This window comes from Sciurus carolinensis, chromosome 3 (genome assembly GCF_902686445.1).
Source record: "Sciurus carolinensis chromosome 3, mSciCar1.2, whole genome shotgun sequence".
Taxonomy (NCBI): Eukaryota; Metazoa; Chordata; class Mammalia; order Rodentia; family Sciuridae; genus Sciurus; species Sciurus carolinensis.
Window position 1 is genome coordinate 48,539,487 of NC_062215.1, and position 27,659 is coordinate 48,567,145.

The 27,659-nt window shown below is 40.5% G+C and overlaps 1 protein-coding gene across 5 annotated transcripts in view; it reads right to left on the reverse strand.

Moving 5' to 3' along the window:
- Dnah9 (dynein axonemal heavy chain 9) overlaps positions 1-27,659 on the reverse strand; it is a 338,036-nt gene that overhangs the window by 288,116 nt on the left and 22,261 nt on the right. For 4 of the 5 annotated variants that reach the window (XR_007107774.1, XM_047545691.1, XM_047545693.1 and 1 more), the window contains exons 7-14: positions 19,110-19,277; positions 16,905-17,021; positions 13,548-13,698; positions 10,854-10,968; positions 7,275-7,343; positions 5,624-5,750; positions 1,644-1,899; positions 327-568 (exon numbers count right to left, since the gene is read on the reverse strand). Coding sequence is in view for 4 of the 5 variants with exons in the window: in XM_047545691.1 (XP_047401647.1) it covers positions 327-568; positions 1,644-1,899; positions 5,624-5,750; positions 7,275-7,343; positions 10,854-10,968; positions 13,548-13,698; positions 16,905-17,021; positions 19,110-19,277 (1,245 nt within the window). In the remaining variant the exon portion in view is untranslated. Of the gene's footprint in view, positions 1-326; positions 569-1,643; positions 1,900-5,623; positions 5,751-7,274; positions 7,344-8,068; positions 8,190-10,853; positions 10,969-13,547; positions 13,699-16,904; positions 17,022-19,109; positions 19,278-27,659 lie in introns of those variants that run through there. The other variant, XM_047545694.1, reaches the window with a different exon arrangement.

A 27,659-nucleotide genomic window follows, 5' to 3' on the forward strand; every position in this document is an offset into this window, starting at 1 on the left:
TTGGTGCAGCGAATAATTAAGGACTCTGCCTCTGGCATCTCCTTACATACCCTTGGGGTTAGGTGTGAGAATGAAGTCAGGTGACCACTAAGTGGTGTGACTCCTAACATAGGGTGAATTTTGACACACTGACATCAGGATGTGAATTTTCATTCCCCCTATCAGCTTCAGTGTTTTTGCTCTCAGTATGAACTTTTATTCTTGACTTCAGAAAACACAATTTCTATAGGTAGTTCTAATTTCCAAATCGCTTTTTTCCATTCAAACACATTTCTTGGTGCTTTCCCTCTCGCCTCAGGATGTGTGTCTGAGAGGCTGGTTATTACCTGAACAAGGGCGTGAATCTTCATGCCAGATTCTTTGATGAGATTGTAATATTTTTCCATTCGATCTTGCTGATCATCCAGAGAAAGAAGGCATTCCTTTTTCCCATCTTTTCTCTTAAATATTGGAGTCACCCACGTTTTCATGATGCTTTGAATCTCCTCCACATTGTCTTTCATTTTCTGAATTCTTTGTTCAAGATCATGAATACTATTGGTGATTTGAATGACATAATCCCAAATGCCTGCTCCCCAAAAGAAATATTAAATGAAGCACCTTACAGTGGCACAGCTGAAGAGCTACTTGTTATGAGAGATAGGGATTTAATGCTTGCAGGTTTTATGAGAATTTTCTGTACAGGTTACTTCATTATCATCAGAACATTTTTTTTTTCCTACTGGTATTAACAAACCGATCCTTACCATAATCCTGACTACAGAGGAAGAAAAACAGAAGTGACGCCTACCACACACACACACACACACACACACACACACACACACAAGTTGGTACATTTGCCAAGGAAGGTAATTTTACAATCAGATACCAGTGCAACCTGGTGACTTTATTTGGATTAATCAATTTTTTAATACTTTTAATGTCATTCCCTCTTATATATTGAGTAAAGTCCTAACTTGTTTAATATGACATTCCAGGACTTTCAAATTTTAACTTTTCTGAGGACCCTATTTGAATTAATCTCCCTCCCTTGTGACTTGCCACACATTACTTTTAACTCTATGATGGCTTTTAAAAAAAAAAAAAATCATGGACAAGTTTTATATGATTTGCGTGGTACATATGCCTTTTGTCTTCACTACATGTAAGAATAGGACCCATACAGCTCATGCCATATCTCCCTGCATGTAGTCCCCTGAATGTGTTAACCAATCAAAAATTTACTGAAATGGAGGACATTGAAGAAATAAATGCAGAGTTACCCCTTTAAGATGTTTGCAATCTAGTTAAGAAAACCAAACGGCAATGATTATATAGTTAAGAGCTCTCAATTATGAGTGCCATGCATATTCTAGAGATTGTGGTGCATCTTAGTAAATTCTGAGCATCTCAAAGTATAGGCAGTGAAGTTTTTTAAATTGACCAGTCATATCCCAAGAGAAGAAAAGAGAGGATTATCGACTCTCCTTGCTTCTCTACTTGGCTGTGTGCCCAGGGAGAAGACAGATTTGGGTTTCCTGCCAAATCAGATAGCCAGGGAATGATTTAAGTTTCTATTAGCTTTATTAATTAAAGTTTATTAATTTATTAATTTATTGCTAATCCCAATGCTTCTTTCAGACTGCAGGTGGTGCCATTACCTTCTGTTTTCCAGTTCAGAGTCTCCTCTGCAGCTTTCAGTTGGAGATCGATGGTCTGCAGCTCTTCCTCCACTAATGGAAATTCTACCTCTAGCAGAGTTTTCATAACCTTGTTGTACCAATTTGCCACCAACTCCAAGTTGGCCACAAGCTGCCGATAGAATTCCCTGGAGGAGAACATGGCTGCAGCTGTCTCAGGGATGTGCTTTGTCTCTCTGGACTCAAGATAGCTCATCTCTTTCAGCACTGAAATCAGCTGGAGGAAAGAATCAACCCAAGTAGTTATTGTTTAGACATTGTGAGACAGTTGTCTCATCTGTCAAGGACTGGAACATCCCTGGGGACCCAAAGACCTTCTGGGCTTCTTTTTAACCTCTAATCCTATCAGTTCCTTAAATCTAGTCTCAGAGAAGGAAAATCAAGTATTTGGCAGAAGGAAGATGACTCAGACAGCAGCAAGATTTGCCCAGATATGTAAATCACAAACAAAAGCAGGAAGAGGGAATCCTGAAAAAGGAGACATCAGGGACAGCAGGGGAGAGTTCTGCCTTCTGTGGTGTGGGGCACGTGGCTAATGGAGACAGGTTCAGGCTGGCCAAGCCAGTTCCACTGAGGGCTGCTGGTCTGTAGGAGGAGGATCAGCTGGTCTGGCCATCCACATGCATGCAAAAAGCCTCACATGTAGACTTTTGGTGTTCTCTCCAAAGGAGATTGTTAGTCATTGAGAGATACTGACGAGATTGAGAAAAGCACATGACAAAAGTTTAATTGTTAAATAGAATCATTTGGAATATTGCATAATTTCTGAAACATTGTTGGCATTTATTTGTGTTTTAATATATTAGAAGGTCAAGAAACACAAATCACTAGGTCTCTCTGCACTTCTGTGGAGTCCCTGAGTTTATTGGCAAGTGAAGAAATGAAAAGCCAAGTAGACATAATCTAAAGAAAATCCAGAAAGGCCTTGAGAGGCTGCTGGGCACCCTCTTCACCCTTGTCCACATATCAGTGTCTTCCTGTCTGAACCTACAAGGACTGACATGTACAGGTATAGATGAAAAGCAGGCACAAAGTCACAGTTCTCCCCACTTCTGCCTCAGAGAAAGACATCCCAGCTCCTAGTTCCTATTCCTGTGGCTCTAGAGGGGTTCTCCATTTCTGACCAGCCAGTCTTAGGAAGAATGAAGACAAATACTAACCATTTGGAGGAGATATGAATTCATCTTCTGGTTTACTTTGAAATGAGCTCAAGATGAATATTAAAAATTTAAGTATAAAACAAGTGAAATAAAAAAATTAAAAGAAAATAGTGTGACTCTCTGATATTGAGGTAGAGGAGGCCATTCCAAACATAAAACCACAAGGCAAAACATAAAAAATTTATGTGCAGAAAATATCAGACACATAATAGAATGACAAAACTGGTAAAAACTATTGAAGTTTTTGTTGGGGTTTCTTAATGTTTGAAAAATATTTCCCAATTTTTCTAATAAATTCATAAGAAAGGGGGATACTTCCACCAGAAAATGGGCCAGTGGGACACACAATTCATAGAAAAAATGCAAGTGGCCTGTGAACACAAGATTATTAGTCATCAAACAAATGAAAATTTTTAAAAATTGAGATTTTTTTTTTGTTTCTAGTTCTATAGTCTGGAAACTTTTAGGAAATGGAAGTTATCTGGTTGACAGGAGAATAACTGATTGCCATCTTTCTGAAGAACAGGTTGATAATATACATGAAAAGTCACAAAATATGAATACTCTATAGCACAATACTTCTAGGCATTTAAATACTAAAGAATAAATACTAGAATAAATACTTCTAGGCATTTATCCTAAAGAAATAATTAAGAATGGATACAATAATAACTAAGAATGTTTACTGTAGCACAAGCTATACCCAGTTTTATCCAACTTCAGGTGTCAAGGATTAGAAGATGCACCCTTAGTCCATGTCCAATTGAAGAAAGAAAAATTATCACTATTAAACTATAAGCACCTGTCAACTTTAGAGATGTAAATATGTAAAAAATGTGCATCCTGGATTCAATAAGATACAGACCCATGAAATTGGAAAGTAATTTAAGTGATCAGTAATGGGGCATGTAAACATTTTAAATATATAATTCACATAAATTAAAGAAAAATAACTTATACAATTCTCAACCTGTACCCAGAAGGGCAGATCTCTAATTATGACCCTCAAAACTGGTAAGTGTGCTACTGTTCATTCTTAGAAAGTAGTAAGGCTATGGTCACCCTATTGAGAGTGGGATGCCAAGGGTGACTGTGACTCTTTAATTTGTTATGCTTTCAGTTGTCTCTCCTCAACTCATGTTATAGTTTAGATATTTGCCCCCTTTTCCCCTTTCCTTTCTTTTCTCCATCCTTTCCCTTCTATTGCTTACAAACACATACAAAGTCCCTAGTATATGCCATACATACAGCTTGGTTTTCAGCTCTGTCTACAGTACCGTTATGGTTTAGATATGAGGTTCCTCCAAAAGCTCATGTGTGAGACAATGCAAGAAAGTTTAGAGATGAAATGATTGGGTTATGAAAGTTTTAACCTAATCACTGCTTTCATTCTCTGATAGGGATTAACTGGGTGGTAACTGTAGGCAGGTAAGGGTGTGGCTGGAGGAGGTGAGTCACTGGGGGTGTGCCTTTGGGGTTCATATTTTGTCATGGTGAGAAGAGCACTGCCCCTCACTCCATTTCTTAGTGACCACGTCCTGACCTGCTTTCCTCTGCCACATTATTCTACCATGATGTTCTGCCTCGGCTCAGGCCCTGAGGAATGGAGTTGGTTATCTATGGACTGAAACTTCTGAATCTGTGATTCCCCAAAATGAACTTTTCTTCCTCTAATTTTTCTTGTCATTTCTTTTGGTCACAGCAATGAAAAAGCTGATTAAAACAAGGGCATTCCCAGGAAATGTGCCACCAGGGCAGGAGTAGGTGACTGCTCATCTCAGTGCAACCAATACTTTTTTTTTTTTTTTTAACCTGAATGATGAAAGTCCTGGTGATTGTTTTCTCCAGCATTAAGTTTTCTGTGGCTACTTGTTTCTACCCTCCTAACCATCTAGATCAGGGGTACCCAAATTCAGCACTATTGACACTTTTAGGACAAGTTGGTTCTTGGTTGTGTGGCACCATCCTGAGTATTATAGGAAGTAAAGTAGTATCCATGGGGTCAGCCCATTAGATGCCATTGGCACCCCTCTAAATCTAACAAACCAAAATGTTTTCAGGTGGAAAAAATTAGCCCAAGTTGAGAAACACTAATCTGGAGGGATTTTTTTTCCTCTAAATCTACTCTTTAGAGATTTATCATATGCTATCTAAGAAAAGCAGATTTTTGCATGCCAAGACTCTCAATCCCACCTATATGTGGGTTCCTCAAGGTGGGAACCAAGTGTCAAATACAGTTGGTGACCCCTTCAGCATTTAGTCAGTGGCCTTCACATGCTATAAGTATTCAAAGTAGGGTTTGAATATTTGGTACCAAATGATCAGTGATATTTTGCAATTCATTCATGAGCCACATAATGATGTCTCAGTGAACAATGTCTCAGATGATGTCTCAGATCACATATACAACAGTGGTCCCATATCGCCTAGTGACATTGTAGCTGTCTTATCTCAAATAACTACACTCTGTCATCTTTGCACAATGATGAAATTGCCTAGTAATGCATTTATCAGAAAGTATCTCTGTCATAAGCAACTCATGTCCATGTATCTTGTGCAAAATCAAAGCAAATGTGCTGATTGGTCCTAGTGAAAAACATGAACATGTACAACTTAAGAAAATATTACACCCTAAGATTCATCCCCCCCCAAGAAATCCAGGGTGTCTATTCTTTTGATCAACTTTTGCATATTCCTATAAAAAGCCTTTTTGCCTTTCAAAGTAGCAATTAAATCAAACTCTCCAGGAGCCCAAAAGGAAGTTATTGCCTTTTGGCTGACCTGTGGGCTAAAGTTGACAGTGATCTGCTTCGTCTCTGGGTCACGTTGCAAAAGTGGTCTGGAAAGATTGTACTGTGACTTCTCTGCTACTGTGCAACACCAGTCCTCGTAAAGTCTTGTCTCATATCTGCAACAGAGACAACAGACATCTCATACACACTCCCCAGCTCCCCAGTTCCTGGCCATGCTCCAAAACATGAACTAAAGAAACTACTAATCATTGATCAGGTCAGGCTGGGTCAGTTCCTGCTTAAAACTAGTGATTTTTAAAGATGACTCAGCTTCAGTCAGAGGAATTTAGAAAGATTACATGTGATCTTTTCAGGGGGATGTGGGAAATAGTCATTAGTCTCAGTAAATGTTGGAAGAAGGTCCAGATAACATTTGATCTCACTCTAATCTTCATGTAGCTCATGGACATTCATCATTCAGTTGTTACACACTGACTAAACACCTACTCTGTGTTGGGCTTGGGGAATAAACAATAAATGTGACTAATTGTGAAGACCACAGATAAACAGATCACTGTAGTATAATGTAGTAAGTACAACCCTGAAGAATCATACCAGGCATCAGACATCTAATGGCAGAGGCAGGGGACAGCAGAGTGAAAAGGAGAACATCAGGGGATGATCAGAGGTGGCACAGTGAAGGGTGAGGGAAAGGAACATTCCTGATAAAAGCAATGCAAGGCTGAAGGGTGGAGGCAGGACTGTGTACTGGGGGCAAGGAGTAGATTGCATGTCTGAGGCTGAGGTGGTGAGAGGAAGGCAAAGGCCACATCATGGAGGGCTCTTCGTGTCAGGCTAAGGAGATTATGGGAACTACTGAAAGGTCTCTGACTGAGTGGGGGTGAGATGATATTTTGGGACTGGGCAACAGTGGGGACGCTAAGGGGCAAACATCTGGAGGCAGGGAGAATGGTTAGGAAGCTGCTGCATCAGTTCAGACCAGAGAAGTCCAGCCTCTTGTGAAGATGCTACTGGTGGGAAGAAAGAGGAGAGGATACGCTTGAAGCTAATTTGGAGGTAAAGTATGTGTAGCTGGCCACCAATTGATTTGTCTAACACAGTGCTAAGAAAAATCAGAGTCAGAGTCATAATGTCTATCTTCCTACTCTCCTGAATTGGGAAAAAGAGCAAATGGCAGAGGGGAAGGTGAGGTCTTGAACCGTTTCTAGTAGTTGCACCCCCAAAAGACTTAGCTTTAAAGCAGGATCGACTATGAACCCCTATCAAAGTTTCATTCTAATGCTTTCTTCATAAAGGACGCAGGAAGTATTTCTGAGACTTACTTCCTCTCTGTGCAGCATGAACTACTGCTTTCTGCTTAGTGAGCAGCGGCTGTGATTTTCCAGGACTCTCATCTGGGAGTGCCATGAGTGGCACCTCACTCCTTCTAGCTCTGCAGGGTTTCTACTCCAAGGAAATCTACACTGGAAAAGTATTTGTGTATAGAATAGAGCTGCGTTCCCCAGAGACCCTGTGCATGCAACCCAGAAATACTGTACTCACAAATATTGTAGCTATAACATAAAACACAGTGACATTTCAGAGTTGCTAAGGAATTGGCACAAACTCAACAGCAAAAGGCACTATGTGGGGGGAGGATATGCAATTTGCAGAACTATGTGATCCCAAAAGCTGCTTACTTTTCCAGCAATGAGAGCATATCTTCATATTTTTGTATTATTCTCTTTCCTTCAGCAGATTCCATGCAACTATTGGCACCCAGGAGGAAAAAATGACATAGAATTAGAAGATGTCGAAGGAATTATCTCAGGAACAAATTGCACCTCACGAAGAAATTGTATGACTTTGGGGGCTGATTCCCAAATCCCCTGAGATGAGCTTGCGTTCTTCTTCCTGAACATCCTCCTTGGGCCACTAGGGGGCACCTGTACCTGCTAAAACACAAGCTGCCCCACAGGTGGTATACATGTTATGACCTTTCCTGCCCAGAGCTCCCCAGACCCCTCATCTAGCTGAGTTAATCATGCACAAGGTAAATGAGGTTCCTCAACATTATAAATGAAAAGGAAACTTGGCTATTAAAGAAAAATTCTAAGTGCTGTAGTTTTCCATATTTGAGGAAAAACAATCATTTTGTTTGTGTGTATACACATAAATATGTGTTTAAATATATACACATTACTTTGTATTATTGTATATATTTATATATATATACATTATTTTTCTGTGTGTATATATAAACATATGTATATAACACTGCTTATATATATGTATAAATATATGCATATACATGTGAGATTATTTTCCCTTTTCTGAAATCCATTCAGGACACATGATCAGAAACATTGAATTCCTTAATATATTTACATGAGGGTCCCACATACCTCATATCCCCCAAATGCATGCACACACAATGCACATACATGTGTATGCACATAGACATACATGCACATGCACATGTATCCTTACATACACTCAAAGGCCTCTGAAGGAACGCTGAGGCCCGCACAGAAGTAAGCAGAGTCTAGTCTGCGGCCCTGTTGCCCACAACTGCTTCCTGTGGTTTTGACACTCGCTGCAACATGAAGTGAAAGTCCACCTCCTGGGAAGATTGATGAAGTATCTTTAATTTCTAGAAAACTTCACAGTAACTGTGTGCAGGTCTGGGTTTTTTGTTTTTGTATTCTGTCCTGCTAGCAAAGTGCTTGTTGCAATGATTCTTTAAAATCCATTTGCTCTTTAAACCATCACTGCATTTCTTCATGTGATCTCTTCAGCCTTCCACATGAGCACCCCAGACCCACAAAAGGAGCACTGGGCTCTCAGTCGTTCCATTCCCTTTTGTGGTGAATGAGCAGCAAGCAGAAGCAGAGAGCGCTCCAGGCCAGGTGGGCTGGCTCACACTTTGCTCTCACTTCCCAAGCTGCAGGATCTGTACAAACCTCCCAACCCCTGGATGTCAATTTTGTATCTGACAGAAAATGAGGCAGAGAGAAATGAGGCTTCTCACTTGGGGAATGTGGCAGTCACTTGGTGAGTTTGAGGAATCAGTACAACAAGACTCCCAGTAGTTACCACTTCACTTCATGATGAGGACTCTACAACACTTTTAATAACTAATAAATATATACTATAGAGGACAGTACACATTTGAACTCATTTTTAAAAAAACAAATGGGAATTTTCATGAGACTTGTAGAGGTTGTCACAGTGTGCCACCTACAACCTACCTTGGGACCAGGTATTCCAACTGTCCCCTACATTCCCCCACCCCTGACCCTTATGGCCAGGTGTGTTGGCTGCAGATGATGCACAACTGCCTCCTATTTGGGAACAGCCTCAGCCAAGGAGAGTCACCTTGTTCAAGGTCATGTACTAGGTCCTGGGAAACCCCACATCCAAGGACTAGCTAATGATCCAAGGGTACAATGGCAAGGCAGTTCTGAGGAACTGATCTTCCTTGAAGGATCCAATGAAGCCTTACTTGGAACTTACACAGCACTTCAGATTCTCCCTCTGCTCAATCCCTTTCCTCTTACTTCTTCACGGTTGCTGTTTCTGAGAACATCTTTGACAGTAACTTCACATGCTTCCTCGGAGACAGACCAATGACAGCTTTGCAGTTCATATTCCTGGAAGCTGCCTCAACACCATACCCCACATTCACATGTCTTCTCCCCTACACTTTAAGGGCATGTCCGAAAAGCATGAAGGTTTAGCTGTACTCTACCTACTCCTGGCCAAACTAGAGACCCCTGGGAAGAGCTCTGGGCTGGAAGCCCTAAGACCCAGTCCTCTCCTTGACTGTCTCTAAGACCTTAGGTGAGTCACCTCATTTCCTTCTGCCTGTTTTCTTCATCTGCAGAATAAAGAGCTAGCCTAGACTGGAGCAGATGCTCCAAATGGCCTCACACTGGGAAGACCTCGCCCACAGGCATACTTTGTTAGATATGTGCAGAGTTTGGGAAAATATGGAATCCTTATTCTTTTTAAAGTCGGGTATCCAACACTAAAGATTTCCAGCTTTTCTGGTCATGGTGGCACATGCATGTAATCCCAGTGGCTTGGGAGGCTGAGGCAGGAGGATCACATGTTCAAAGCCAGCCTTAAGAACTTAGTGAGTCCCTAAGCAACTCAGTGAAACCCTGTCTCAAGATAAAAAATAAAGGGGCTGGGGATATACCTCAGTGGGTAGAGTGTTTGTCTTGTGTGCACAAGGCAATCCCCAGTACCACAAATAAAATAAAAAGGGCTAGGGATGTGGCTCAGTGGTTAAACACCCCTGAATTCAATCACTGGCATCAAAACAACAACAAAACACTCAAGAGACTGCTCATATTAGGGCTCCTTTTCTAGTTGGTGATACTCAAATGGAGTGGTGTCAGTCCCCTGAAATCCCATCCCCGTCTCTCATACCCTCTGCCTCACTAGTTCTTATGCTTTCTGGTTACAGAAGGTCTTTAGTCTTGCTACCTGAGGGTCTCACAGTTCTTCCTTACTTCAAAAAGCCTGTGATACCAACGGCCAGTTCCAGTTCCTTTGCTTCTGTTGTGCCTGCCAAAATCAAGTGCTTTCAACACAGTCAAGTCTTTTAGAAAGAGGGATCAGAGAAAGACTTCCTACACCTAGGGAGCATCCTAAGCATGATGTCACAAGTAACTACTCTCTCTCACTCTAATGGGCTCTAAGTATCTCGGTTTTTAGACTCAGCCACAAAGAAGGCCCACGGTTTCCCATCCTAGTCACCATCAGAAGCATATGAAGAACTTGCTGAAGAAGCAGATTCACAATCCAGTCCAGGCACATATTCAGCAGGTGACAGGTGTGGCCCTGAAACCTGCACCTTTAGCAAGTGTCCCAGGGTGTTCTTCTATTGCACAAGGTCCTCACACTGCACTTTAGGAAGCACTGACTTCATCCTTTCCAGGAGTCTCAGCTGCAGAGTCGTTTTGTCAGAGAGAGAGAGATGTGGAAGAACCCCACAAAGCTTGAAATCCCCACTTCATCTTCCTCTAGAAATCAATGTCACGGGGCAAAACCAGCCAGCCTGTGATTGGTTAAGCCTCACTTAATACCAAGGGACCCAGATCTCAGTTCAAATGTGTGAATATCTTTATTATGTGGACATAGGTACCTAGACCATTGATGAAAATGGAAAGAAGTAAAGATGGTTTTCATGCCTTAGGCAAGTGAACTGCATTTCTATACTCAAAATGCACAGCAGGAACAAACCTGACATTCAGGAATGAGATACTCACCGATGCGTGATGCGTCTGAAGTTGCCAAAGGGACCCTGGATGCGCTGTCTCAGCTCCTGTGCCCAGCGGAGGCCTCCGGCCACAGCAGGCATGTTCTTGTGTACTGGGGAGAACCCTGGGAACATGCACAGCCAGAATGAAGCAAGGCTACAGTCCCCCATAGCTCTCTCCACCCTGCTGACGCCTCCTGCCAGTTATTCCAGTACTGCTGTATCTACCTCCAGACTAAGGTCACCTGGGCTTACACTGAGGAATTCCTACAAGGTCACCAGGTTCTGTTAAAGAGGAAATAAAAGCAACCCTGGGAGAAAACAAGAGCATCAGAGGACATGGATTCCCCTCTAAGCCATTCTAATTCAGTTGGTCTGGGTGCCTGGTCATAGGTAAATTTTTTAGACACTCTGAAGATAATTCTACCTATACCCATAGGGTTGAGAAAGACTGCTCTGAACAGACAACTCTCTATGGGCCTCAGTTTTCTCATCTATAAAATGGAAACAATATTTTCCCTGTTTAATGAACTTGGAAAGTTTCTATGAGAATTTAACAAGGTTAAGAATGAGACAAGTCATGTGAATTATAAAGTATCTGAGCAGAGTTGATGCAACCTGGACACTCTCTAATTCATATAGTATGTTCATTTCCTGATAACTACTTGTTAAGATTTAGTAAATGTGAGATTTCATTTAAAAAAGAAAAAAAAAAAAAAAAAAAAACAGTTTTCAGCTTCCTAGGTAAAAGGAGAAGATTGGCCAAAATCCAGTGCCAAATCTAACTAGTAATGGAAACCTAAGAGTGGACCCTTCCTTAACTTTATCAGGGGCTCCCCCACTCCATAATGTCTCACACTCAGCCCAGGGCCATTATTTTCATTTCCCATGAGTCTTTATGATTAGAAAAATTCTAAGATGACCCCAGTGACCCTCATCCTTGCATAAGCATCCTCTTTAAGTGTGGGTAGAAACTATGACCATGACAAGATACCATCCCTGCCCATGTTACAGTTTGGAGCAGAAGGAAGAGGATCTTGGGTGACCTCACCTTAACAGCCAAACTGTAAAAGTGGAGCTCTGGCAAGGGGTGGAAGGGGATGTCAGAGATTGGCAGCATGGGAGGGTTCAGTCTGCTATTGCTATTGTGGCTTCTAGTTTGGGGGAGAAGCTTCTGGCTGGTAGCCAGCAAGGCATGGAGACCTCAGACCTACAATCACAAGCAACTGGATTCTACCAACACGAATGAACTTGAATGTGGATTTATCCCCCTGAGAACCTCCAGATGATAACTTAGCCTGGCCAACTCCTTGATGTCAGCCGTATGACATTGAGCTGAGATCCCAGATATACCATGCTGGACTTCGGTCCTTCAGGAACTGTGAGCTGAAAGATGGGTGCTGCTTAAAGATATGAAGAGTTGTGCATATTTCCTACCCAGCAATAAAAAACCCATATGACCCCTGAAGTGTTTGAATTTTCATTCTCTGACTTGATAATTATAAGAAGTCAGGAGAACTGTCCCACATGAAAGTGGACCAATCAATTTTCTGAGAATGAGTTCTTCAGTGAAGGCCATTCTTAGTAATTTCACTCTAAAACCTGTTGATAAACAAAATGGTCTTGGTTCTTGGCTACCTGGAAACCTTAAACAAAGCCCCATTGCCCAAATAATAAGGTCTTGCAGATTCTTTAACATGGGACTCAGAGCACTTCACATTTGGACTGCAAACTCCCTGACTAAACTGCTCTCTTGCTCTCTCTCTCCACCCCATCCCTCTGCATATTTTGTTTGGTTATATCGGCAGTACTGACTGTGGCTGGTCATTTCTGTATTTTCTCATGTCTTTTCTTTGGAGCCCTCTGTCTCTTCACCCTTGCTGTCAATCCCTTTGAATTTTAGGGCCCAGCTCCACACCCCTGCCCTATAAATCCACCTGGGAATCTCTCAGTCACAGTTCATCTTGTTTTGTCCTTATCAGTCAGGTGGAGCACTAGTCAGACTCTATGAACAACCACTTTTCAGTATTAATTATTTAATTAAACAGTTGATGATTAGTAATAAAAAAATAACCAAAAAATAGTTATTATTTTATCCCTTATCCACACTTGCCATTACACATAGTGCCTGCACATAAACCTTGCATGCAGCAACAACTCAAGAAATGTTTGTAAGGCTGAAATGAACTTGTTTGACTTTCACCAAACAAATACAATCGGGCATTTAACAGCAATAAAAATGGAGACACCACACCTCTGCAAGGTAAGAGCTGCCCTTTGTCAGGCTCCTGCGGGTTCCTCCCACCAGAAGCACGGTTGCCATGGCAGTGGAAGGGATAAGAAACTTTTCTCCTGCATGTAAAATCTATTGTGAACAGAGGTATGCTGAAGATTAATCAGTGTGGCAACACTGATCAGGGGTGGACTCATACGTGATGCCAAGGTCACAATGGACTAGTGGCAGTCAAGGCTTCACTGCTCTGACTCAGCTTGCCCATCTCAGCACCAGACACAGAACACCCACAGTGCAGTGAACTCTGCAATCATTCAAGACGGTCTGGAATTTCAAGCAAAAGGGTCATGCTTGCCCTTCTTGGATAAAGTCATAGACCCATATATGGACAGTTAATAAATGCGAGGGGAATGCATTTAACCCTCCCAGTAACTGAACTTCCCTATCAAAATCCCTTGTTAACAAACATACCAAGTTCTGCTTCTTCCTGGATGTGCTGACTGTAGATGATCCTCACAGCATCCAGTTCTTCACTGAACATTCGGATGAGGACCAGGTATTTATCTGATGCATCCTGTGCTACCAGTGGTCTGTCAAGGAGGTTTCCTGCTATGTCTAGCAGCTGAAGAGAAAAAAAAAAAGTCACAGATTAAACACTTCCTTCCATAAGTTCTGTTTCTTGATTTTTCTTCCTATGTCTACCAGTGCAAAAGGGGTGCACAATTGTTTACAGAATTGGAGCACTAATTATTGGTATGAGAATATTTCTAGTCTTTCCCCTTCTCCTTTGCTTCTAAAATAGAAGGACTTCTGTCTGCTGGGCTACCTACCAGACTCTCTTCTCTCATAAAAATCTGAATAAAAGGAAAACTAAAGAAGCTAGGAGGAGTAAATTGAGCTAAAGATCAAGGTTAAAAAAGGTGAAGTAATAACCTAAGAAAGGTGATAGTGGAAAAGAAAAGAACCAAGCTAAGCAGGTCGGGTTTGGGGAGAATTTGGAGGGCCGAAAAGGTAGAGTGAGAGCAGAAAAAACATTGCAGAGAGCAGTTGCCCTGAGAAAGGGGGTGATAGTAAGGCTAATTTGAAGATGTATTAAAAGAGCCTTAACTCTCTGGTGCTTCCTGAAGCATCAGAATCAAGAACTGAAATGGCTTTTAATTACCTCTTGGTTCCTGGCTTGTGTTTCTTTGATTGTGATGCTGCTCTGAGACTAGGCCATGCAGGACATCAGTTATATTTAGGATATACCAATATACTGCTTCTAAACTTGCTTTCCATTACAGTCTGCCATCTCTACGTTGTGCTTCAAGTCAGAGACTGACAAAGGACAGCCAGTGGGTGATAAAACCTAGCCTTTGACTTTGGTACATTGTACATTTCAAAAAAAGTTGTTTTTGTTTTTTTTTTTTAACTAAAGTATATGTGACAGAGAATATATGTATCCACAGTTTAAAATATTTATGCTGACTCTGTGCAGAAAACTGTTTGCCCACACTTGTTTTTAAGATAATGAGTACAAGAGACATGGTGTCAAGATTACATCCACATATCCTAAACCTGAAAGCTGAGTAGACCCTATTTGTCTAAGACTTCATGCTCATTCTGTTGCCACCTCATTTCACATTGGGCCATTCTTGTCACTTCTCCTCTTCACTGCCTTTCAAAGCCTAGAGTGGGTGAGAGAGAGTGAGCTCCCAGAGCTCACTGGCACGGGCTCAGAATCTGAGGTGGTTTCAGGTTTCCAGGCCATGGCATGGGGAATGACCAAGTGCAGAGAAGAGCCCATACAGATTGCAGGGGGAGGTGAAGTCCTGGGCCAGATGTGTCTCAGGTCAGACAACTTGAAGTCCCTCTTTAACAATTCCAATGCATTCTGAAGAGTAGATAAAGGTACAAGCAGCTTTGTATTGAAGGATTTAGAACTAGCTTTTCCTCAACAAAAATCATCTAGATCCCTGGTAGAAAGTTGTTGCTTCTTGAAGGAGGCATAAGAGAGTGCTGAGTCCTGTGGCTCACGTCTCCTGTTGGTATAGACATGTCAGCTGAGGGAGCCCTGTGGCTAGCCTGCACTGTCTGACTCATGGTCTTTCATCTGGTTGTACCTTAGGTGGTCACATCCTCTAAGCTATATCAGTGGTTGGATTATTGTACAGCAATAGCAGGGTTATCAGGAGTCAGGTGACCTCTCTGGTCAGACCTTACTCCCAGAACCCTGAAAAAGCACTTTTTTTGTGTGAAGTTATATCAATTGGAGCTTTTGCTTTGGCTGTAGGAGGAGGGAAGGGTTTTGACTTTTTGTTGGTGAGATGACCAAAAAGAGAATCAAAGCATGTGGAAGGGACTTGGTGACCACCTTGGTTTGCCTTGGTTTCTATGGGCTGCTGAGAAGAGTCAGGGCCAGAAGATAAAGAATCTGCTTTTATGAAAGTCCTTTGAGACTTGATACAAACACTGCTGCTTCAGGAATCAGAAACAAAATTGGAAAGAGTTCCCTCTTCTTCTACCTAGACTCCTCAATAAAATTTCAAGGATTAGAATTTATAGAACCCAGAGAGATATGTTCTGGCCTAAATATAGACATTTTCATGGTGGGAACCATTCAAAGAGCAGTAGTAAGACTTCTTCAAATACCTTCCTGGACTGACGAAGTTTCAAAGGGATATAAACACATGGCAGAGATACACAATGATTTCATAGAGCAACTTGAGAATACATGGAAGGTCTCCACTGAAGACATCTTGAAATCTCTTGTTCAAAGGAATTCAAATGAGTGGGATGGGCATTCTCAGTGCATGAATGGAGTTATGGCTTCAAAATTGTCTGTGTGCTAGAGTTCCAATTAGCTATGATAGTTAACAGCACGTAAGACCATTTTGTACTAAGTCTTTCCTTGAAATTAGTTCAAGGGCTTAAAGAAGGACTCCTGGAAGTCTTACTCAATGATTTACGGAAGATAAGGTGATTATTAAAGTTTACACACACACACACACACACACACACACAAAGTGGCTAGTAAGACCAGGACTATTTGGATTACTTAATATTCTTGAATAGCGCAGAGTTTCATCCAGCCAGGGTTTAAGCTTTTCTACAATTGTCCCACTGTTCCTTTAGTTTCTATTTGGACATTTTTAGTGCCCAGAAACTAAACTACTTTCCAAAGAAGTCCATTCCATCTTAAACTTTTGAAGGATATCGCTGTTCTCTATTGAACCAACTTTTGCCTGTCTGTAACTTCCTCCTGAAAGCCTCTTTATAGTTTATGGAAGACCTGTCATGCACCATCATGAGTTCCAGTCTCACAACTCCACACATTCAGTTGTGCAGCTGTTAATATTCTCGCTCTCCTCATCCTTCCCCCACCTGATCTGGACAAGATAGGGCGAGAGCACAAGTCTTATTCTGGTGACTGATACTGGGTCCAGTGATTCATTACCTTGTAAGTGGTTTGCTCCAGCTTGAATCAATCTGGCAACAGTGGTTAAGAGTCATGGTATTGCAGAGCCATGGTTTCAGATAGTAAACACAGTAGACTTTCTCACTTCTACTGCTTACACTACTGATAAAGGTGTGGTGCTAAAGAGGGCATTGCAAAAGAAACTCTTTTAAAAGTACTTTATATTGTCATGTTTTCAGAGAAGCATAAGTAATCAGTCTGAGAAGCCCAATTCTGCACACTCCCTTGCCAGAGGACATTTATATCCCTATCTTCCAGACAAAGAAAAAGAAAATTTTTAGGAACAAAATAGTTGGGATTCTATCCCTACCATCCTCTGATGAAGGCTGGGGGAGTAGCCCAGAGGTGGCTCCTGTCCCACTTGTACAAACCTTAAAGGCATGCTCCAAGCCGGGTATTTCATCAAAAGCTTGAATAAAGATGGTCCCCAATCTCCGATCAAGATCTTCTACTTTCTGATTAAATTCAGAGATGTCATTTTCAAATTCCTGAGGAGACATCAAGTATATGTAAGAAAAACACAATTTTCTGAAAGCTAGTCCCACTATGGTCTTCACTACTAACCTTTGAACTTGAATCAGTGTTCCAAAGGTTTATTCTATTTTATTTTATTTTTTGTTTATTAAATAAATTGTTCCAAAGATTTTTTTTAATTCTCTAGAATTCACTGTGCTATGATTTAGTTTTTGTCCATGTAGAGAACTACCTTTTATTGCAGCATTTTACTGGACACTCTGGGCAAAATGAATCAAATGTGAGATTGGTGAGCTTTATCCCTCTTTTTGTGCCCGTCTCTTCCACTTCCTGAAGTCCCTGCTCTTACACTACCCCATAATACATCACACCACAACAGCACAGCAATGGGGCTATTCCAACATTACTGCCTGCTATCCTTTCTCCCCCAAGTCAAAATCCCACCTTTTTAGTATAACTAAATCAATCCAGCCATTAGAAAAAAAGTAAGTTAATGAAATTAATATGTATTATTTCCTCTAAAGATACCTTAATTGATTGAGACAGCAACTAGCCATTGTTCTGGAGGTTGCTAAATTTAGCAAATAAAACACTTGTCACACAGTTAAATTTGAATTTCAGATCAACAATGAAGTTTTTAAATATAACTATGATCCAATTACTGTGTTTTCTCTCTTCTGAGAGTGCAGCAATTTTCAGGAAAAACTTTGTTGGTTCAAAACTCTAATTTGTAAATTATTACTTGCAAACATTTTAAAATAGTAATGCATATTTTTATTTTTATAAGTGGGAAAATATAGTACAGTTTTATTTCCTAAACCCAACATATCTTTTTGGGATTTTTAAATTATTATTTTATAGTTGCAAACATGTGGTATTTTCCCAGCTTTGTAACCCATTTTTTCTCTATCTCTCTTTTAGACTAATAGAATTTCTAAAAATGTAGACCCTCTTGGGTCTGGTCAACCAAGATCTCCCTGGATGTCTGAAGGTACTCAGAGTAGATTACTGTCCTAATTTCTTTTTCCTTTTCTCTCCCATTCTCTCAAAATTTCTTACCTAGTGATTTTGCCTTTCTTTTTAGGAAATTCCACTCCCTATTTCCATTCTAGCCCCTTTTCTGTTTTGCTCCTGGGCTTTTGAACCCACAGGGCAACAGGCGGATCACCAGCTCTTGGTCTCACTCCTAGGAAACATACCCCTGGCTTTTCTTTATCTTCAGTGGGCAACAGTTTCACCTATTCCTCCCAAAGCCACTAATAAACTTTTGTCGGTGGTATGCCTGGACTTCACTTAGCAGTTTCTGCTTCAAGCTTAAAACCTTTTTTTTTTTTTTTTCAGTTTCATTTAGGTATAGTAGGCAAATTAAAAATTGTACATTTAAGGTATAGAACTTATTATTTTGATATATTATATACCTTGAAATAAACACAACCAGCAAGCTATAGTATATTGATCATCTCATGTAGTCACAGAGTTACCATTTTCTTCTATGTGTGTGTGTGTGTGTGTGTGTGTGTATGTGTGGTGAGTAACCTTAAGATCTACTCTCTTAGCAAACTTCAGGTACACAACAATAGACTATTGTTAACTATCATCACATTGTACATTAATTTTTAGAAATTATTATCTTTCATAACTGAAACTTAGAACCCTTTGATTAGCACTTTCTGCCTACAGTTAGCTACAACCTCCTTTCTCTGCTTCTGAGTTTGACTATTTTAGATTCCACAAATAAGTGAGATCATGCAGTATTTGCTTATTTTATTTAATTTAAAATTTTCAAAGCCACATGGTAACCACAGCTTCCTTTACATCCCACACATGTCTGAAACCCTGGGTGTCATTTGTCTGGAGCAGTCAATGGTGGAGAAAAGGCACTTTATGATCTTTCTCCTAGCACAAAAAAAAAATAATTAGAATCTCTCTAATGACACAGGGATAATGGTAATTTCCCTGGATACAAGTAATAACGATGAAACCACTAGAACACAGAACCAAAGAAAATGCATAGGGAAAACGCAAGTAAATGCTAGGACCCTATAGGCTAGAGGCATTTGAGACAAGGACAAAGCTTACAAGTTAGCCCCTCTGAGCCCTACCATGCTTTGGGGGTCCAAGAAGTCATAAGAACACTCTGAGAAGACTTTGTACATCTGTTGAAATTCATCATACATTTGCTGGACCTGCTGACCTAGGGAATTCCCTCTGATGCCGCTAAATTCAAGTTTTCCCAGTTTGTGGAAATCCAAGGCTGTCTTTAGAAGATCCTATGGGGACAATTCACAAACGAGTTAAAATCGTCATCATCATCATCATCACAACCAAGGATAGGGAGATCTGGAAATGATATGAGAGCGGTGGTTGCTTAGGAAAGTGCGATGCCTGATTAGTTTTGCAACATTATTATTAGATTGGGTTGGTAAAAATAACTTCTAGTTAAACTCGTTTACAATCCAAACAGAAAGTAGAGATACATAAGGTTCACAGATACCAAAATAAATAATGGAATGCATGCTTCAGCTTTTCTCTGTATTTGTGTTCTAGGATAAATTATAAAACATAATATCTTATAACAACTTAAACAATTGTTGGTTTTGCCCCGAATTTTTATTTAAAAAGTCGATTTCAAATGGGCTGTTATCTCCTTCTAGAATGACACTTGTTTAAGAGGATATGGACAGGAAAGCAGACCCTCCAAATGGTCCAAAGGCCATATCCAGAGGGTAACATCAGCCTCTTAGCAACTCCTCCCACCAAGCAAAGAAATCTGCAGAGCATCTTTGCCCAGGGTCTGCTGCCCATGTGTCATGGTGTCAGTAGGGAACAGAGGTCATTTACTTATCATCTCTGTGTCAGGATTCTTCATCTTTTACAGGGTAACAATGATACTTTTAGGGCATGGTTGTGAGAGCTAAGCCAGTTAATGCAGGCTTAGGATTTAGGCCACAGGTGGGCACACAGTATGTGTTACTGTCACCGTTGCTGATATGGCAGCATCCCAACTGTGCTCAGAATTAAATGGCAGGTGGGTGACACAACCCAGAAGCCTCAGGGAGCGGTCCCTCCTGAGTCCGTAGAAGCCACTCTGCTTGTACATAATCCTCCTGAGTATGTCCAAAAGGACAGGTTGAATTTATCCCTTGTGAGTACTTGTCTAAATTCACAAAGTCTCCATACCAAGATATACACCCTGACAAGACTTCCAATCTATGCACAAGAGGAGGAAGGTTAAGGTTACATTTGTGTAATTTTGGCAAACATTTTGTGTGGACCCCTGGGATGGGGTCCTCTACCTTGAGGAGGTTGGAAGGGCAGGAACAGAGTGTGCTAAGACACTGTTGCTGTACAATACACAGGTCCTGGTAGCAGTCTGGGAAATCCCCACAGTCAGTGGCTATGGTATGATTACTCAATCAGGATGGCACAAAGCTGCTTGACTCCTTTCTCTGGGACACCAAGTTCAACAGCAGTGACAAAGTCACTGAAAGTGAGGAGAAGTGACTGATTTTTTCCCCACTTTTCCCAGGGGATTACCCATGAAGCCTTCGGCATCCATGAAGCAGTCCCCTTTTTGACTCAGCTATGTTGGGGGATGGTCAGCAGCAAACAGCTGGAGAGGGCTGAGGGAGTGGGGGTAGCTGGGGAGGTCAGAGAGGAGGGAGGACACCAGCTAAGGAAGAAAAGATGTAGACTAGAACCAGGGCTCTTGCTAACCTTGGTAAGGGATGGAGCAGTTGCTATTTTAAAATATCAGAAGGAAACATGGGAGAACACTTCAACACACTGGTATGGACAACAAGTTTTTGGATAAGACTCTCAAACCACAGGAAACAAAAGCAAAAATTAAAAATGAATTATATCAAAGTAAGAAGTTTCTGCATGGCAAAGGATAAGATCAACAGGGAACCAACCAACAAGACTGGAGAAAATGTTTGCAAACTGTTCATTAGACAAAGGATTAGTGTCCAGAATATACTATATATGAGAAATCTTTTGTTATATACTGTATATAACAAAACCCCCAAATGATGAAAATAAAAATTGGGTAAGGGGTATTTCTTCTCAAAAGAAGAAATTCAAGTGGCCAATGCATTTATGAAAGAAATGCTCAGCTTCACCAGATGTCAGGGAACTGCAAGTCAAGACCACAATGAGATATCATCTCATTCCAGTTAGAATGGCTGTTATCAAAAGGACAAATAACTGCTGGTGGGGATGTGGAGAAAGGGAACTCTCAAATACTGTTGGTGGGAATATAAATTATTGTAGCTGCTATGCAGAACAGTATGGGCATTTCTCATGAAAATAAAAAAGGAACTACCACATTATGCAGCCATCCTACTTCTGGGTATCTACCCAAAGGAAATGATATCAGCATATCAAAAAGACACCTGCATGCCCATGTTTGTTGATGCATTATGCTTTTCACAAAAGCTAAGATATGGAACCACTGAGATGCCCATCAATGGATGAATAAAGAAAATGTGGTATAAAATAAAACGTGATATAATTCACAAAAAAATATATATCTGGAGGACATTATGTTAAGTGATATGAGTCAGATGCCGAGAGACAGGAATGGCATTTTTCTCCCACACATGGATATCCAAAAAAAGTCGATTGTAATGTATAATGGTGATCACCGGAGGCTGGGAAGGATGTGGGGATAGGGACAGTGGGAGTCAGATAACAGGTGCCCATACACATGTATAGATATAAGTAGTAAGTTCTAGTGTTCTACAGCACAGTGTGGTGACTATGATTCAAAATAAACCATCACATACCTTATGAATAACTAGAAGAAAAGAACACAAAGGCTTCAAACAGAAAGCAATAGTAAGAAAATGGAAACTGATTTTACCTGATTTGGTCAGTACATATTGTATAATGTATTGAAATATTGCACTATACTCCATAGATGTGTATAATTATTGTGAGTTAATAAAAGATTATGGGTTGGGGATATAGCTCAGTTGGTAGAGTGCTTGCCTCATAAGACAAGGCCCTGGGTTCAATTGCCAGCACCATAAAATAAAATAAAATAAAATAAAATAAAATAAAATAAAATAAGATTATTTAAAATGTTTGAAGAGAAGAAAATGTCAACTACTGACTAGATCATTACCTACTATATACAAGTACTAAATTATTACACCATTTCCCATAATTTTATACAATTGAAATGATAATAAAAATACCTGAAAATCTTTACCACATGCACCTCAGATAAAGCATTAATCTCTAGGATATATAAAGAACTCAAAAAACTTACCAAAAAACCAAAAATCCAATAAATAAATGGGCTGAGGAACTGAACAGACACTTCTACAGGAGATATATAATTGATCAACAAATATAAGAAAAAATGTTCAACATCTCTAGCAATTAGAGAAAAGGAAATCAAAACTAAGATTTCATCTCACATCAATCAGAATGGCAATTATCAAGGATATAAACAACAATAAATGTTGGTGAGGATGTGGGTAAAAAGGTACACTCATACATTGCTGGTGGGAATGCAAATTGGTGCAACCATTATGGAAAGCAATATGGAGATTTCTCAGAAAACTTGGAATAAAACCACCAATTGACCCAATTATCCAACTCCTCAGTTTATACCCAAAGGACTTAAAATCAGCATACAACAGTGACAACCACATCGATGTTTATAGCTAAACTATGGAATCAACCTAGATGCCTTTCAACAGATGAATGTTTAAAGAAAATGTGGTATATATACACAATGGAATATTACTCAGCTTTAAAGAAGAATGAAATTTTGGCATTTGCTGGTGAATGGTTGGAGTTAGAGAATATCATACTAAATGAAATAAGCCAATCCCAAAAAACCAAAGGCCAAATGTTTTCTCTCATAAGCGGGTGCTAATTCACAATAAGATGAGGGGTGGGATAGGAAGAATAGAGTTACTTTACATTAGGTAGAGGGGAGTGAAGGGAGGGGAAGGGGTATGGGGAAAGGAATGATAGTAGAGTGAAACAGACATTATTACTTCATGTACATATATGACTACATGACTGATGTGATCCTACAATATGTATAATCAGAAAAATGAGAGATTTCACTCCATTTATGTGTGATTTATCAAAATGTATAAATGCATTCTTTTGTCATGTACAACTAGTTAGAAGTAAATTTTTTGAAAATATCTGAAAAAATATGTTCAACTTTATGCCCTGGGAAGAAAAAAGTGAATTTTATTTAAATGAAATTGACATCAACAGTAATCAAATCTCTCACAAGGTGCTTAGTTGTAATTGGTTTTACAGGAGAAAAATACTTGTGCTGTGGATTGTAACCTTGGTACTCATTCTTCACAATTGCATACATTTGTCAATTTCAATTTTTATAAAATACTATCTGACCCTTTTAAAAGATAGATCCATTTTGATATGTTTGGTTACATCAGAGAACAAGATGGTAATTTTGTCATAGCATTTTATTTCTTTTTTTTTTTTTTTTGCGGTGCTGGGGATCGAACCCAGGGCCTTGCGCTCGCAAGGCAAGCACTCTACCGACTGAGCTATCTCCCCAGCCCCGCATTTTATTTCTTAAGAACACTTGGAACATGGTTTTGGATGGTCACTGAAAGGTGTTTCATCTCTTATCTAACAGGTAAATCATAGGTATTAGAGAGAGAGTCGATATTCTACCTTTAGAATGAAACAATGGATATTTACATTGTGCTATCTAACTTAACAAGCAAATGGTGGATGACCCATTTATTTGGATCTCAATTCAAGGTCTTAGGACTTTCCTTATTCTCCTACCAAAAGGGTTTCCCCTCCCTACCTTTCCCAGAATTCTCCATCCCCTTTCTCTGTTTTTATCTTTCTTCAGGGCTCTCATCACACTGTGGCATTATAATATATTATTTAACATTATATTACACAATTTGCTTATTTTCTATCCATCTTTTCCAGTAGCTTATAAATGTCCCAAAGGTGTCCTGGTATCACCAGCACCTGGAAGAGTCCTTGATGCTGAACAACATTTGCTGAATGAATATGTGCCTGCCCTGTGTGCTCTGACTGAGCCCGCATGCCCAAAAGACTGCTACCTGAGTGACAAGGCACCAAGGAACCACGGCCTCTGAAGAGCAGTTGGTGAAAACAAGGAAAGCTGGACTGGAGAAGAGAAATACAAAGCCAGGCGTTTTGATGTTGAAAGGGCCCTTGACAAGTTCAGAGAACATGCCCTGGTCCCACTTTTGACAGTAGAATTAAAACAAATGAGTCAATGAGACAAAGAAGCAGATCTGGTTTCACCATGAGGGTTGAATGTATGAAATTTCTGATATGTGATCATTTTAACCTATGAAAAAAAATGACAATTTCCTGTGTCTTCATTTAATAAAAAAGAACTATCTCATGCCTAAACGTGCCCAATCTCAGAATGGGCTGCTAGAGAGGGAGAGAGCTCTCTATCCTTGGATGGGTTCTAGAAGAATTTGACAGTGGTGGCATTGTAGAAAACATTTCTGAAGCGGGTAGGAAACTGCCTCACAAGTGTATACATAGATTTATCATATTGATCATGGCTAAACCTTTGATTCTTAAATTATTTAGATGTAAGCTTTTTTCCCACTGGTTATTTAAAAGTCCTCAAAAAAAAAAAAAAAACAGATAAAATGTAAATATAAGCCAATAAGAGGTTAAAATAATATTTTAACATATTCATTTTTATTCATTAGAGGAGTAAATACGTGAAATTCATTACACCATATTCAGGATGAAAACATCAGCCTTGGGCTAGAGCATTGTAGATAAACAATGCTAAACGCCGGAATCTGGGGCCAAAAAATCCCGAGTTTGTACCATCCTGCTTCTGCCATTTACTAGCTATGTAACTTGAAGCGAGACACTTGACTTTTCTACAGCTCGCTTCCTTTACTTGTAAATGGAGACAATAATATTTAACCTGCCATGGGGTTTCCAAGTTACATGGAAAGTGCCTTTTATGGGACTTCAATAAATGGCAGCCATTATACTTAATTATGATCATCCTGATGTCAGTAGGCAAGGTTGGTAGATATTAGATGCATAACAGATTATAAAGGGGACATTGTGTTGCTCCTTTCAAAACAGTCTAAAGAACTCTGTGATCCCAGGTGGCTCACTGGACTGATTGGGTCCTATTCCTATGAAAAACAATGCAACATTTCATGGTGGTGGCAACTGGAGGGTGACTGGGAGGGTTCAATTCGTGCTCTGGCCCATGAAGTGAAGAATTGAAATCAGGTATAATGGCGAGCTCCACCAACAGCAATCCTATTCTCAAAGGAGAGGTCATGCCGCCCATCTTAAAAGAAATGTCTTCAGAATTCATTAAGGGAGAGCACAAAGCAGACATTCACAGATGAAAATCTCAAAAGGTCATTTGGAAAAGGACTGTTTTCTTTACCTTTCGACCGCCACCGACATTATGCGGCAAATGGTCTCATATGTGGCTGTGTGTACAAGCTGGGCTAAAAGGGAAGCCAGCCCAATTAGGCTGGGAATGAAAGGAGGCTGAGGAGTGGTTGGAGATGGAGGAAAGAGCAAAAGGGAATGTGGTGTATATTAGGTCAGCTTATTACCTATCTCCCTGCTAATCACTTTGCATAGAGCCTCAGCAGGAAATCATTTAGTCTCCAAGTGAATCACAGCTTTACAGCAATTTTATAATGAAAGAAGTGAGAGTTCTCTCCAAGCTGCTTACTGCATTGTTTGCAGGGAAGAGGCTGCAGGCAGAAACACAAACAGGGGATCTGCAGAATCTACAATATTATGGCACAAAAATGAACTCTGTGTGTGTGTGTGTGTGTGTGTGTGTGTGTGTGTGTGTGTGTGCGCGCGCGCGCGCGGGAACGCACGCATGTGGGTGCCTGCCGGAGCTTCTCTAAGAAGCTGGATCAGGGAAGAAATCCAGAGGCAACTGAATGATTCTTTTCCTTCAGTTTTTTGACTCTTGATTCAAATGGCAAAGATTTTAAATACTTCTGGAATTTCCTTAGCAAATCATAAAATTGAATGAGGTTGTTTCATGGAATGGGAATCATAATTTTACCTGAATGACCTATTTAGATAAAAAGATCTGGAAATCATAAAAATAGGGTGTACAAAGAGCAGAATGTGTAAGAATAGAATGAAACCTTGAAACTAGTTTGAGACCTTCAAAATGGGAGGGAAGGAAGGGAAGAAAGAAAAGAAAAGAGACGATTACAACTCCCTGGAAGATATCAAAGTTTGGTGAAAAGAGTAAATACCCTGGGTACATATCCTAGCTAAATCACTCAGAGCCATGTGATTGTGAAAAAGTTAACTGACATATAAGATTTAATTGTCCTCATTTGTTAAGTAAGGGTATTGATACCTAGCTCTTGTGATGATTGCACAGATACAGACTCTGGCAGGAGAGAGGCTCTTGAAATACGCTACTTCTTCATTTTCCTATTTTTCCTAACCTCCACAAGAGTCAGCTGTCTAGGTGATTAGCCATATCGCAGTTATAATGACAGGGATGAGGACAATGATGGCATCCTGAGAACGCAATTAGTCCACATACCACAGACCTGCTGAAAACTGTTCAGCAATATAACCCCTCCTTCAAAGCAGCACCCTCCCACCCTGTCCACCTTCACTGAGCGAGCACCCAGAAGAGAAGAGTGGACCTGCACAGCAAAAATTCTCTTGTGCAAATAAAGAAAAAAAAAAAAAAGCAAAAAAGTAAAAAGCATGACAAAATCACAAACAACAGGAAAAGAGTGGGCAAATCATGGAGATGAAAAACCAGTCTTTCACAGTGTAACCTCTTGCTATGAGCACACACAGGGCTAACCGCATTGATGTCATTTCTTCATTTGACTCCGTGCATTTATTACTTGCATCATCTCTGTGGTCATACATTGTATTAGAAAAGAAGACGAGGGTGGCTAAATTCATGCTAATTCTTGCTGGAGAGAAGCAGATTAATCCCATTTCAAACAGGCATCGATCACAGTGATACACAGAATGTTAACTAAAGGGCTACATGAAATATGCCAGAAGACAATCGATCGTCCCCTGTCCCGCTGCACTGAGCTGAGGGACGAGGTGGGGGAGGAGGAAATCAGCAAAGGGCAAGGGGGATGAGTCTCTGCCAATGTGTGGAAGACAAAAAATAGAGGAAATGGGAGAGATGTGCCCACAGCAAAGAAGTAAACCGGAGCACAGGACAGGAAACTTCAGAGAAACAGAGAGCACGGTGGCATTCAAGTCCTCCTCTAATTAAACTGGGGCAACTGCTGTTTATGCATGTGTGCCCTTGATTCAGAAAGAGAAAGCAGACTGAGAGAGGGCTATTGTGAGGGTAATGACTCTGGGGAGGCTGGTGGTATTCTGCTTCTGTTTACTGAATATACCCAGAAGATTAGGTGCCCGAATGTTAGAATAGCTGTCTATATGCAAAGTCACCTCATTAGCATGTGTGCGCAGGGCCTGAGGACCCCTCCCAAGCAATCATTCTGCACTGTGCTCTGCCACCATCCCCAGGGCCTTCTCAGGGCTGGACAGCCTGCGAACAGGATCACCGTAGAGCAATTATTCCTACTCCATAGTCAGCGGAGGCCAGGGGCAGGCTGGAATCCAGTGTCCATCACCTCAGCTATACA